A 12,872-nucleotide genomic window follows, 5' to 3' on the forward strand; every position below is an offset into this window, starting at 1 on the left:
CACATTTATGGCTGTTTGCTTCATCCTGCAGTAATGTGACCTTGATTTATTTTATTTTATTTTTGTTGAAAACTAGGAGTTTACTTCTGGTTTCTAGCAAAAAAAACCTGGTTGAGGACAATGGAATCACTTAAAAATTGTGGCATTTGCTTTAGGATCACCATAAAAGTGTCATAAAATCAGGAGCACACACTGGTGATCTACCTAATGACAGACATGATTTACAACCATAATTCCGGGCTCAGCTATTGTCGTTAAGTGGAGAACTACCTGTACTGTGTTTTCCCTCCCACCTGTAGTTGAGAACTCAGAGTTTTTGCTTGGAATTTTACTCCTACCTCCCGCTGCTATTACCTGACTGCTGAACAAGTTCATGATACACAATGATATCACGAGCATCATAAAGATTGTTTACTACTGTTTGTAGCTCAGATCCTGTAAATTTGTTGGCGCTGTACACAGCTTCGTTTTCCCAGTCTGTCCAGTAAACCGTGTCCTAGGAAGAAAAGAGTGATTATTTTAAACTGAAGGATTATTTTTTAACTTCCTCATATTTTAGTAGTGGAATGTACACTAAAGAGCATGCATTTCATTAGTACAAGTTATAGGTTAAAGAAAGAAACCTCTTCCAAATGAACTCATCTTTCTTCCTTATACATTATGCTACCTTTTTGTGACATGGGGCATACTTTGTCTCCCATACTTTATTTCCTGCTCCACCCAGACCAATCTTAAAGGTTGCAGGAAATACAGCAGTAATATCATAAAAAGAGACATGGCAGGCGGCTATTTTTGTGTGTTTGTGCGTTTAAAAGAAAAATAGCTATACTAAGTCCAGCTTCTCCCACTTCTGTTCCTTGAAATTCTTATGTGAAAAAAGAAAGTAAAATTATGATGCCAGGATTTTATGTGTCTATTAAATTTTAGCAATGCAATTTCCCCACTCCTCAAAAGAACTAGAGGCTAGTAAATTACTCCTTCCATATCGTATTGCAATCTCTCAAAATACAGGTCTGCAAACTTTGATTGTTACCTCAAATATTGTCAAACTAAGAGGATGAGCAAGAAATTCGTGGGATGAAAATATAATCCTGCGGTCTTGTCCATTTATATCCACACTGGAAAGCTTATGCAGTTTGGAGTCAACCCAGTAAACACGATTTTTTACATGATCTAAACAAAAACACATGTCAGTAATTAGGGCAGAAGAGCCATGATTTGACAAGAACTTCCCTACTTGTTTCAGTTCTCTTTAAACCTGGAGGTCTAGGGAAGTTATGAAGTAGCATCCCTGATTACACAATGGGTAAATAAAAGCCATGGACAAACAGTGATTGAAAGAATTTTTATCACAGCCAGATGATGATGGACATGGCCATTCAGAAGCTAAGATATAGGTAGGTCAATACCACCAAGCTGGGTATTAGTGATATTTTGGGTGGGAAGGAAAGAGAACATTTTAACATGGAATTTCATTGCAGAAGGTCTCCAACCCTTAATATACTAGTCTAATTTAACCAGTAATTCCAAGAATTCCTTAAGAAAGGAATTCCAATGTGGTATGAATAACATTAATATACCTAGTGCAATCCCACTGGGCCTTTCAATATCTGTTGTCACAAGTTGCTGCCTGTCAAGTCCATTCATCCCTGCTTTCTCAATTTTGGCTGGTTCACCCCAATCAGACCAATACATGAAGCTGTAAGAGAAACCAGGTAAGAGCTGTCATAAGTCTACTCTTGTGAGACAGTTATTTTATTTCTACCGTCTCCTTTCAAACATGTTTCTTCTTCAACGGAACCTTAAGTTTTGACCTTAAATTTGGGCTACCTTGCCAGAATATTGGACCTCCCCCCTCCAATATATTATTTATCCTTAGGGCTCAAATATTACTTATAGAATCTGAATGACAAAGTTCACTTCTTCTAAGATTTTCTATTGTGTTGGTGCATTGTTCTACGTTCCAAAGAAACACAGTGCTTTCTCAGCAGTTATTAATAGAGGCACTCAATTAAGATGTGTAGACATCACTGGCAAGTATTGAATATTACAAACTAGTAATTCTTACTATGCCACCTCCCGCTATGTCTTTGTCAACATTACTGCTGGTGTTAGCACAGCTGTGAAAGAGATTCTGAAGTGAAATTACAATCATTTTAGAATTTCTTCTGAGCTACATGGATCCTTCCCCTGAAGACCCTTCAGTGTCACTCCTCAAATTATGTGATTCCAGACTCACAGGAATCCAGGAGTGATTTAATTTTAAGAGGGTCTATTTATAAAGGACAAGTCTACTAAAGAGGCTTAAAGATTCTCAGAATTAATACTCAGATACTTCCATATTAAGTATGTAAATATGGGCTTACCCAGAAAGTGGATCCACAGCCACACACGCTGGCTCACTTAAGTCAGTGTTAAATAAGACTTTCCTTTTAATGCCATCGAGGCTGGCCACCAAAATGGACTTCAGGGAAGAATCAGTCCAATAGATGTTCTTGTAAATCCAATCAACAGCAATTCCTCCAGGACTTGGCACATTGTCTACAATCCGGCGATGTTGCACTGGTTTGTTACTAGAAGTAATTGAGGCACTAGGGAGAAACATTTCATTAAATGCAGTCACCAGGGAATGCAACATCCTGTATTTAAGCAGATGGCAAAGGCACAAAGAACAGGTCATGTCTGATTCTAAGTTAATCCTAGATCTTGCCTGGACGTTTAGCCACTGTTCAATTTTTTCCTACCTTTTAAAAAAGTTTGCCACCAAGACTACTTCCTACAAAATCCAGATAGTTGTGTACAAACAAGGCTTTTAAGGATAAAGTTTGTCAGGAATATAATTGGCCCAGAGCTTCTATGGTGCTTTCAAAGTTTACCTAGACAATTATTATGGAGAGTGTTCTCCTAGATCAGCATACAGAGCTCATCAAACAGAACAGCTGTTGAAACAAGGCATATTCTTATTTTTTTATTTTCATGATGGCTGGTTAATGCAAAAGACATTTGGAAGCTAGGTACAAATTCAATTCAATTCAATTCAATCTAATAATCAATCATACAAATCTATTGAATTGAATTGAATGATGGCTGGTTAATGCAAAAGACATTTGGAAGCTAGGTACAAAGCAAGATTTTAGGAGAAAGCAAGGAGAACATTGCAGGTGTTTCTATTTAGATCAGGTAGACCTTGGGCGGCACATGGTTCTGGACAGCTAGTAATATGATCCCATAAGATCATAAACTGTAATATTATTTTGTGTATTTATATCCATTAACCATATTACATATTTTATGTCCAGTCCGAGACAATCGGTCTTCACTCAATGCAGCTCAGGCAAGCCACAAGGTTTTGCCAGGCATGTCCAGATTTAGATTAACCCAGTCTGCTGGCAGCTAAGAGCCAAGCATGTCATTTTCCACAGAACTATTTAGATCCTGTCCTATCAGTAGCAGCTGCCTTCTCTCCACTGCCAAGAAGAAACCAAAATGTTACCCTCTCTGCTTGGACCTATAAAAACTAGAGCTATAAATGAGTTACATAGCCCACTTCAGACTACTGACCAGGCCTAGGTGCAGATCAGATGTTGTACAGCGCCTCTAAGAAAAGCCGCAAACTTTTAAAGGGTGGAAGGAATTTGTTTTTGTTTGGAGACTGAATTAAGGAAGGTATTCCAAGGCAAAACAGTGAAGGTGGAAGGGTCAATTTATTTAGTTCTTTTTAAATTGGGAGAGGAGCATTGACTTGCTCCCTCTACTCACAATAGGTGCTTTAAGCTATTAAAAAATTGATATGCTTACTTTTATATTCCCTTTTAAAAAAGAAAATTGAGCTGCAAAGATTGAAAATATGTTACTAAATTTCAGTAGGATGAGCTTGGGGAGTCCAAGGGTCACCCCCAAGTGAAGCAAGGAGGTTGTATGTTAACCATGAATCAGAATTGTTTTTATCATAAACAACTGACACCCACAAATTGGTTTTGAAGATATGGCAGATATGTTAAGTTTTTTACCATCACACAGAAAGAGCTTACAGAGTTAGTTTACCTGAGGATTGCATTTGGTCCAACGTCAGCCCAAAAGATTTTATGCTCAGCCATATCGGCATCCAGAGCAACCACATTTCTTAGGTCTCCTATGAGTTGGGTGTAGTCCTGCCTTTCGAGAGCGAATTGCCTGATGTTCCAACGATTTGTAAAAAGCAGACTTGGTTCTCCTCCTGCAAGAGTAAATGTGTGTAAAGTTAGCATAAAAATCTACAGCCAGTTGCTGAAGAAACAGCTCTTCCCAAAAGCTCTTGAAATAAAGTTGCAAGCCACCTTTAACTGGAACCTTGTACTCAAGAGTCCAAATTGCCAGCTGATAACACTCCAGAAGGAGTCAGCAATGCAAATTTGACATATTAGCTTCTCATATCTGACCATGCTAGTTGGCAATTCTGGAGATATCACGCCTTTCTAAGACTCTGTGAAAGTACAGTGATACCTCGTCTTACAAACGCCTCGTCATACAAACTTTTCGAGATACAAACCCGGGGTTTAAGATTTTTTTGCCTCTTTTTACAAACTTCCAGACTTCCATTGCCAACGAAGCACCTGTTTTTGCACTGCTGGGATTCCCCTGAGGCAGAAGTCCGGAGGTGGAGTTTGCGATGCTGCGATTTCACAGATGCTCCCTTCGCTGGGAAACCCCACCTCAGGACTTCCATTGCCAGCGAAGCGCTCATTTTTGCGATGCTGGGATTCCCCTGCAGCATCACAAAAACACAGAAGTCTGGAGATGGGGTTTCCTATGGAGGGGAACCTCAAGGAAATCCCAGCAGCGCAAAAACGGGCACTTTGGCTGGCAAAAGGGGTGAATTTTGGGCTTGCACACATTAATCGCTTTTCCCTTGATTCCTATGGGAAACATTGTTTTGTCTTACAAACTTTTCACTTTAAGAACTTTGTCCCAGAACCAATTAAGTTTGTAAGACAAGGTATCACTGTATTTGAGTTGGGTATTTGTTTCCAACTACTTACCAATTGCTTTGCATACTCCTGTTTGTGGATCCATTCGGTAGCCCCGACTACATTCACATTTATAGCCCAGTTTGGTATTGACACAAATCTGACTGCAGATACCTGGATTTTGGCATTCATCGATGTCTAGGAGGAAAAAAGATACTCATAGCTGCAACATAATATGAACAAAGGGTAACTTTAGAAATGTTTTCTTTTTCAGGATCTTTACCTCCACATGTTTTTCTGTCTATCAGCTCAAAGCCTGCTGGACAATCACATTCATAACTTAAAACCAGATCTCTGCAGATGTGAGAGCAGCCTCCATTGTTCACCAAACATTCATTTACATCTGGAAAGGAGAAGAACTAGTAATGCCATTCAATTTTTTTATTTATTTGGATGAACCAGTGATGCAAATTTTTCAAAGAGGGAAAACTGTACAACTGTGTGCAACTATAGAACTTCCGGATTGGAATATGGCCTATTACAATACATTGTTCCTTGAGATGAGAAATTGTTTCATTAGAACCAGATAAAAATGTTTTAACTTATAGTTGGCTTTCTTAACTACAACTTACTGCATTCGTTGAGAGGCTCATCACTCCAGTCCCTGCAATCCTGTTTCTGGTTGCACACTTTGTTGAAATCTATGCACTCACCGCTACCACACAAGAATTTTCCAGGTCCATTGCACTGATTAACTGGAGGATGGAAAGAAAAACCACAATTAGATAAATAGCTCCATGCTCAACTTAGTGCCTCTTTGCAGCATAATTCAATTATCCATTTCTGGCAATCAATACTAATTTATGATAAATTAGGAAAGTTGTGACATCGAGCTGCAGTAATAGAAGTGTCTCAAAGGGAGCAAATATAACCAACTGAAGAAATTTATCATGGAAATTACCGCAAGATTCTCTAGAACAGGGGTGTCTAACTCAATTTCACCGAGGACTACATCACGGCTGGGGGGGGGGGGGGCTGACAGAGTGGGCGTGGCCAGCTTGATGCCACTCCTCAAACTGCTGGCATATTTCATCTTTGCGTGGGTAGACCAGGCCAACGCCATGCTAGCCTGATGTTTCCTTTTTGCATTGGGTAGCTGGGCCAAAGTGATGCGGGATGGCACTTCATATTTCCCAAGATGGCCTTGCGGGCCAGATCCGACCACATCATGGGCCAAATCCAGCCCACGGGCCTTGAGTTTGACACCCCTGGTCTAGAACACGGCATGAGGAATATGGCTCCTACATATTCAGGTTACATATTGACATCTCAAACGCGTAAAGTCCTCGTTGCTTACCAATATGACAGTTCACTTCATCAGTCCCATCTACGCAGTCTCTTACACCATTACACTGTCTGGTTCCATGTATACAGTTGCCATCCTCACATCTGAATTGATCAGGTCTGCAGGTCCGGGAAGCTGAATAGAGGAGATACTGTTTAAGGACCACACTTCTATCAAATAAGTACTGGTGATCAGCTATTCAAGCCAATCATTTGAAACAATTTATTCGTTAGACAATTCAATGTCTTCTATGTGCTAATATGAGATTCCTTGGGATCAGAGTGACATTTATATCTGACTTAAGAAATTAATATCTAATACGTATCTCAAGTACACATTTAAAAGTGTACCATCATTCTGCAGAACCTTGGAAATGATATAAACACAAGTTTTTGGCTTTTTATCTCCTTTTCCAAGGACTTGAATGTTGAGGACAAAGATATTCACTACACATGATGGGAACAGAATTAATTTGGTGGAATTAAGAGACTGAAAAATAAGTGAAAATCTACAAAATATATTTTGTAAAAAGAATGATTATCAATACCAACTGAGTTCTAAATAGGTCAGGTTCGGTCATTCATAAAATATCTATGTCCCTTAAATTCAAACCATTAAGAAAATTTGAATAGTGTATCTACTTAATTTACTAAAAAAGGAACTTTTCTTAAAATTAATGTTTTTTTCTCGGAGCAGCACAAAAAAATTAAAACAAAAACCTTATTTTTCGGAGTACAGTATAAGATGCACCTTTTCCCTCCCTAAAAAGGCTGATAATTTGGGTGCGTCTTACACTCTGAATGTAGCTTTTTTTCCAGGCCTAACTAGCTGCTAATACTCTTCCCAGCTCTTACCTTGCAGGCTCTTTATTGTTCCTCTCTGTGAAGAATGTTTTCCAAGCCCTAAGTCTTTGTATTTTTTTTTCATTCTCTACTTGCTCCAAGTGTTTCTTTCCAGGTGCTAATGATGTTCCCAGCTCTTACTGGCTTGCAAGCTCTTTCATTGTTACTCTCTCCAAATAATTTTTTTAAAGCCCTAACCAGGGGATAAAATAATGTGCTGAAGCTGACCAGACTAAGAACCCTAGCCAGATTCCCTATTTTCCTCCCCAAAAACTAAGGTGCATCTTATACTCTGGTGCATTTTATACTTCGAAAAATACGGTACATATTTTAGCTATCCCAATAAAACAGAGATATAGCCATAATTGTTGGATTGAATAACAGTCAAATACTGAAACTTTGGGATATAATTCAACATCACAAAACATCTTTAAAGTTTAAATTTTTTAAAAATAATATATATACACCAAACAATCTTTTCACCATGATAGAACACTTGTATACAGTACTTGAAAGTTAAAACATTCTTGGAAGATTATTTGGATTTGAACATGATGAATCTCATCCCAGAATTCATTTTAAATGTCTTATGATAATCAGAATTATGGAGATTTTTGATCGGTAACACCACTCCTATAACTGCATAACATAAATTGTATTATTCCAGATAGTATTAACTAAAAGATTAGCAAATTATCATAGTTTGCTGTCTTGGATGATAATACCAAATTAGTCATGTCCTTTTACTTAACTGGAAAACCCAACCACCAATAATGATTCATGTTGCTTCTAAACTGTACTTCAATGATATAAATTGATTTTACGTATAAACTTAATCAATTCCTGGTATTAGCTACTAGGTTTATTATTACAAAATTCTGGAAAATTAAAATACAGTCAATGATATTTACAAAGACTTCTGAAAACTACAACAAATAAATTCATTGAAAGCATAACTCTTTGTGGATCCATTGAAATGTTTTGCCCCAATAAGTTATTTGGGTTTCCTGTAGAAATCCATTCTGAACCAAAACAATAGGCAGAGATGTTTTAAATGTTTGTACTTCTCAAGATCAATGTATAGAAGCAATAACATTTTTCTTCAGAGCCTTATGATTCTGTCACTATTTACTTTTTTGTTAAAATTCTGTTTTAGGGTGAAAATAATGAGCACTGCCTAAGGTGCGGCTCTAACTGGAAAGTCCTGAGTTATAGCTCTGCCTCCATGAAAGTTTGTAAGAAAACCTTAAACAAATTACTATCCCAACCCAGCTGATCTTATGTTTTTGCAGGTAAAAAAAGAGGCTATGCACTTTGCCTTAAGCTACTGAAGGAAAAGTGGGAAACAAGTCTAATAAATTTTTAAAAAGCATTTCAGCTTCCAGTAAAACCTCTGCTGCCAAGTGACAGCTTCTTACTTACGGCAATTGATTTCATCGCTTCCATCCTTACAGTCCGTATCGCCATCGCAGCGCCATTTCTTGTGAAAACACTCATCCCCCGAATCGCAAAGCATTTCACTGTCCCCACATTTCGCGGTTTGGATTGGCTGATGGCCGCACTGTTCCGGAGATTCGTCCGACCTGTCGGTGCAGTCGGCTTCCCCATCGCACACCCAGTGAACTGGGATGCAGACGTCGCTTTCGCACTGGAAGTCCCCTGCTCCACACGTAGACGTGGCGCAGCCTTCCTCATCGGTCCCATCACTGCAGTCCTCCTGCCCATTGCAGGCGAAGTATTTTGAGATGCACTGCCCATTAGCACATGTGAATTCTTCAGGGTTACATGTTATGTTGGCTAGGGAATAATTGAAATAATTTGATTTAGCAAACAGTGCTGCCTTTAAAAAACGTAAACAGAATACAGTGGTATCTCTACTTACGAACTTAACTCATTCCATGACCAGGTCCTTAAGTAGAAAAGTTTGTAGGAATCAATGTAAAAGCAAATAATGCATGCGATTGGGGAAACCACTGAAACCAAGGAGGGTAGAGGCCCTGTTTCCTCCCAGGAGATTCCTAGAGAGGCTCCACGAAGGCTTCTCCCCGCCTTTTCTGGCCCTGTTTCCTCCCAGGAGATTCCTAGAGAGGCCCCACGGAGGCTTCTCCCTGCCTTTTCCGGCCTGTTTCCTTCCAGGAGATTCCTAGAGAGGCCCCACGGAGGCTTCTTCCTGACTTTTCCTGCCCTGTTTCCTCCTAGGAGATTCCTAGAGAGGCCCCATGGAGGCTTCTCCCTGCCTTTTCCGGCTCTGTTTCCTCCCAGGAGATTCCTAGAGAGGCCCCACGGAGGCTTCTTCCTGACTTTTCCTGCCCTGTTTCCTCCTAGGAGATTCCTAGAGAGGCCCCATGGAGGCTTCTCCCTGCTTTTTCCGGCCCTGTTTCCTCCCAGGAGATTCCTAGAGAGGCCCCATGGAGGCTTCTCCCTGCCTTTTCCGGCCCTGTTTCCTCCCAGGAGATTCCTAGAGAGGCCCCACGGAGGCTTCTTCCTGACTTTTCCGGCCCTGTTTCCTCCTAGGAGATTCCTAGAGAGGCCCCACAGAGGCTCCTCCCTGACTTTTCCGGTTACAGTTTCAGAGGCTCGGGTTTGTAAGTGGAAAATTGTTCTTGAAAAGAGGCAAAATAATCTTGAACACCTGGTTCTTTTCTAGAAAAGATCGTAACTAGAGGTGTTTGTAGGTACAGGTACCACTGTACTGCTATCCTGGTCAGATTAGTTTCTATGTCTGTGCCCAAGCTGCCATTTAATCTAGCATTCTAACATTTCAGCAATCAAAGCTTAGCATGGTTCAAGCTACTAGATACTGGAGGAACTGTATGCAACACATAAACTGCATGACTGATGAAAATGCCGAATTTATGTTCTATCTGTCCCATACAGTGAAAATGTCCGTTTTTAGGACAGCTTAATCTACTATAGAATAGTATTTTGAAAGAAGAACTTAGTTATAATGGACATAGCATTGTATTTTAATTTTATTTCAAGTGGTTTAGGCCTCATATAGTAGACCCATTTTATGTAATATTTAAGATAACGTCCTTGCTATATTAGGCACTGTTTAAAATTAATGTCGTATCTCCTTAAGATGTCACAGTTCCTCAAAACATTAATGGGAAATTGGCAAGCCATAATTACACTCTTAGCTAGTTTAATGTAGTGGTTAAAGCAGGAGGCTAAAAACTGAGACACTGAGTTCTAGTCACATTGCATTAAGAACAGAACCAGACAGCTGGCTATGAGCCAGCCACTTTCTTTCAGCCCTAGGAAGGAGGCAATGACAAATCATTTCTGAAATCTTGCCGAGTAAACTGTAGGGACTAGTTCAAGAATTAACACCGACTCAAGAGAACCAAAGCAATGTTTACTTTTGGAGTTACATGAAATAAAGAAGGGAGAATAATATCTCCATTCAGAATCTATTAACATAGCTAAACACTTTCTAATTTTTATGGCGACATTATGGCACAGCTAAACCCGCCCTTTCATCCTCAGTAAAATGACTGTCCTTTTTATAATAATTTTTTTCATGGGGTTTTAGTTTTAGATAATGTTTTAGTCTTAGATAACGTTCAACTTCTTTCTATCGTTTTGTATCTATTTATATTGTATTTACTGTATATTATTGTTGTTGTAAGCCTCCCTGAGTCCTTTGGGATTGGGCGGCATAGAAGTCTAATAAATAAATAAATAATAAATAAATGCTTATGCCTTACCACAGCCCTCTTCATCTGTACCACTACCACAGTCGTTTTCTCCATCACATTTCCAGGATACAGGAATGCATTGAGTTGATAGGGGACCACAGCTGATTTCACCTAGCGGACATTTTCTTCTATCTATTTGAGAAGTGATTAAGAGTTTGCTTAGGTGCTTTTTGAGTACAGTTAAGTCTGAGGAGTCAGAGCATTTGTTCAAATCAAGGGTGACCTATATGCAGAGTCACAAACCCTTTTCTCAAACTCCCTAGAGCCCCATCTGCCACAACCATTTGAAAGTTGCAGCAGCTTCTCACAATTCTGGGGTCAAACATACCTGTAAAATATATCTAAAATATTTAGGAAAATTCCCAAATTAAATATATCTAAAATATTTAGGAGAATTCCCAAATTAACTCAACCTTTGTATATTCCATACTCATAACATTTTGTCCTATTAGTCTACCTCCAAACTATTAAATGTTACCTTCAATCCCCAAAAAGTTTTTCCTCCTTCATTTAGATGATGGTGTTTGCAACTTCTTTACAGTTTTAACCATGGAAGCAAAGCTACACAATCCTGTGCGTATTATCTGCTACAGAAGTGCAAAAATTGCTCATCCAGAGACAAATAAGCCACGAAGCATTATGCTAATTATTTCAGGATACTTTGGGATAATTTCTATGGTGAGAACATTTTTTCATATAATACAGTATTGTATGAATCTATTTGAAATGTGTGATAGACATTTAAAATAATAAGCTATCAGAACTAATTATACCAAGTAGAGATTCTCTTCAGGGTCTGTCAGTTTTTTTAGGTTATTAAGATTTATACATAATCATATTTAGTGGTTGTTTTTCTCTCCATCATAAAACAAAATATCGTTATTGCTATCGTCTCTCCTGTTAACTTCAAAGTTACTCAAATACTATTTTCAGTCTGGTCTCTTCCAATTCTGTGAATGAGATCGGTGGTCTCAAAGTTTGACAGTGAAACAAACAAAATTTGCATCACCAAGTAATCTGAAGAACATTAGAATGGTGAAGCTGTACTATCAATTGAAAGAAGTTATTTTGATTGAATAATGCCATAGAAGTTTGAACCCGAAATGATTTCCGGCCTACCTATCTGTTATCTGTGGGTCAATCTGAAGAATGTCATAGGGCAGTGATGGCGACCCTTTTTTTCCTCGAGTGCCGAAAGAGCATGCACGCATGCTATTGCACATGCGTGAGTGCCCACACCCATAATTCAATGCCTGGGGAAGGCGAAAACAGCTTCCCCCACTCCCCGGAGGCCCTCTGGAGGCCGGAAACAGCTTATTTCCCAACTTCTAGTGAGCCCAATAGGCTTGTGTTTCGTGCTCCCCAGGCTCCAAAAGCTTTCCTGGAGCCAGGGGCAGGGTAAAAACGCCCTCCCCTATCCCCCCGGAGGCTGTTTGGAAGCCAAAAACGTCCTCCCAGAGCCTCTGTGTGAGCCAAAAATCAGCTGGCCAGCACACACATGCATGTTGGAGCTGAGCTAGGGTGATGGCTCATGTGCCAACAAATATGGCTCCGCGTGCCACCTGTGGTACCTGTGCCATCACTGTCATAGGGCAGTGTTTCCCAACCTTGGCAACTTCAATACATCTGGACTTCAACTCCCAGAATTCCCCAGCCATCATTCGCTGGCTGAGGAATTCTGGGAGTTGAAGTCCAAATATCTTCAAGTTGCCAAGGTTGGGAAACACTGTCATAGGGGGTAGAAAAATTTAGAGGAGTTATGTGAATTCTGAAGGAAAGGAGGGACAATAAATCTAACAACAGACCTTTACTGACATAATGAATTATGTATTGATGAATAGGCAAGTTTAGTTCTGTCTTTAAAAGGGAAGATGGTACAGCATAGATATCAGCTTACTCACAGCAAATCTCAGAACCTTCATCGGAGCCATCTTCACAGTCAGGATCTCCATCACACTGCCACCTGTTTGGTATACACTGCCCATTCTGGCAAACAAAATCTTCTGCAGAACATGTCTTCTTCACTGTATAAGAGTAA

The 12,872-nt window shown here is 39.5% G+C and overlaps 1 protein-coding gene across 4 annotated transcripts in view; it reads right to left on the minus strand.

The window, feature by feature from the left end:
- The window catches only part of VLDLR (very low density lipoprotein receptor), a 39,712-nt gene that overhangs the window by 5,918 nt on the left and 20,922 nt on the right, over positions 1-12,872 (minus strand). For all 4 annotated transcript variants that reach the window (XM_070742604.1, XM_070742606.1, XM_070742607.1 and 1 more), the window contains exons 3-14: positions 12,736-12,858; positions 10,844-10,966; positions 8,556-8,930; positions 6,304-6,426; positions 5,579-5,701; positions 5,230-5,349; positions 5,019-5,144; positions 4,045-4,216; positions 2,367-2,591; positions 1,581-1,699; positions 1,034-1,173; positions 355-496 (exon numbers count right to left, since the gene is read on the minus strand). In XM_070742604.1, coding sequence (XP_070598705.1) covers positions 355-496; positions 1,034-1,173; positions 1,581-1,699; positions 2,367-2,591; positions 4,045-4,216; positions 5,019-5,144; positions 5,230-5,349; positions 5,579-5,701; positions 6,304-6,426; positions 8,556-8,930; positions 10,844-10,966; positions 12,736-12,858 — 1,911 coding nt within the window. The remainder of the gene's footprint in view (positions 1-354; positions 497-1,033; positions 1,174-1,580; positions 1,700-2,366; positions 2,592-4,044; positions 4,217-5,018; positions 5,145-5,229; positions 5,350-5,578; positions 5,702-6,303; positions 6,427-8,555; positions 8,931-10,843; positions 10,967-12,735; positions 12,859-12,872) is intronic.

The sequence above is a fragment of the Erythrolamprus reginae genome, chromosome 2, assembly GCF_031021105.1.
Source record: "Erythrolamprus reginae isolate rEryReg1 chromosome 2, rEryReg1.hap1, whole genome shotgun sequence".
Taxonomy (NCBI): Eukaryota; Metazoa; Chordata; class Lepidosauria; order Squamata; family Dipsadidae; genus Erythrolamprus; species Erythrolamprus reginae.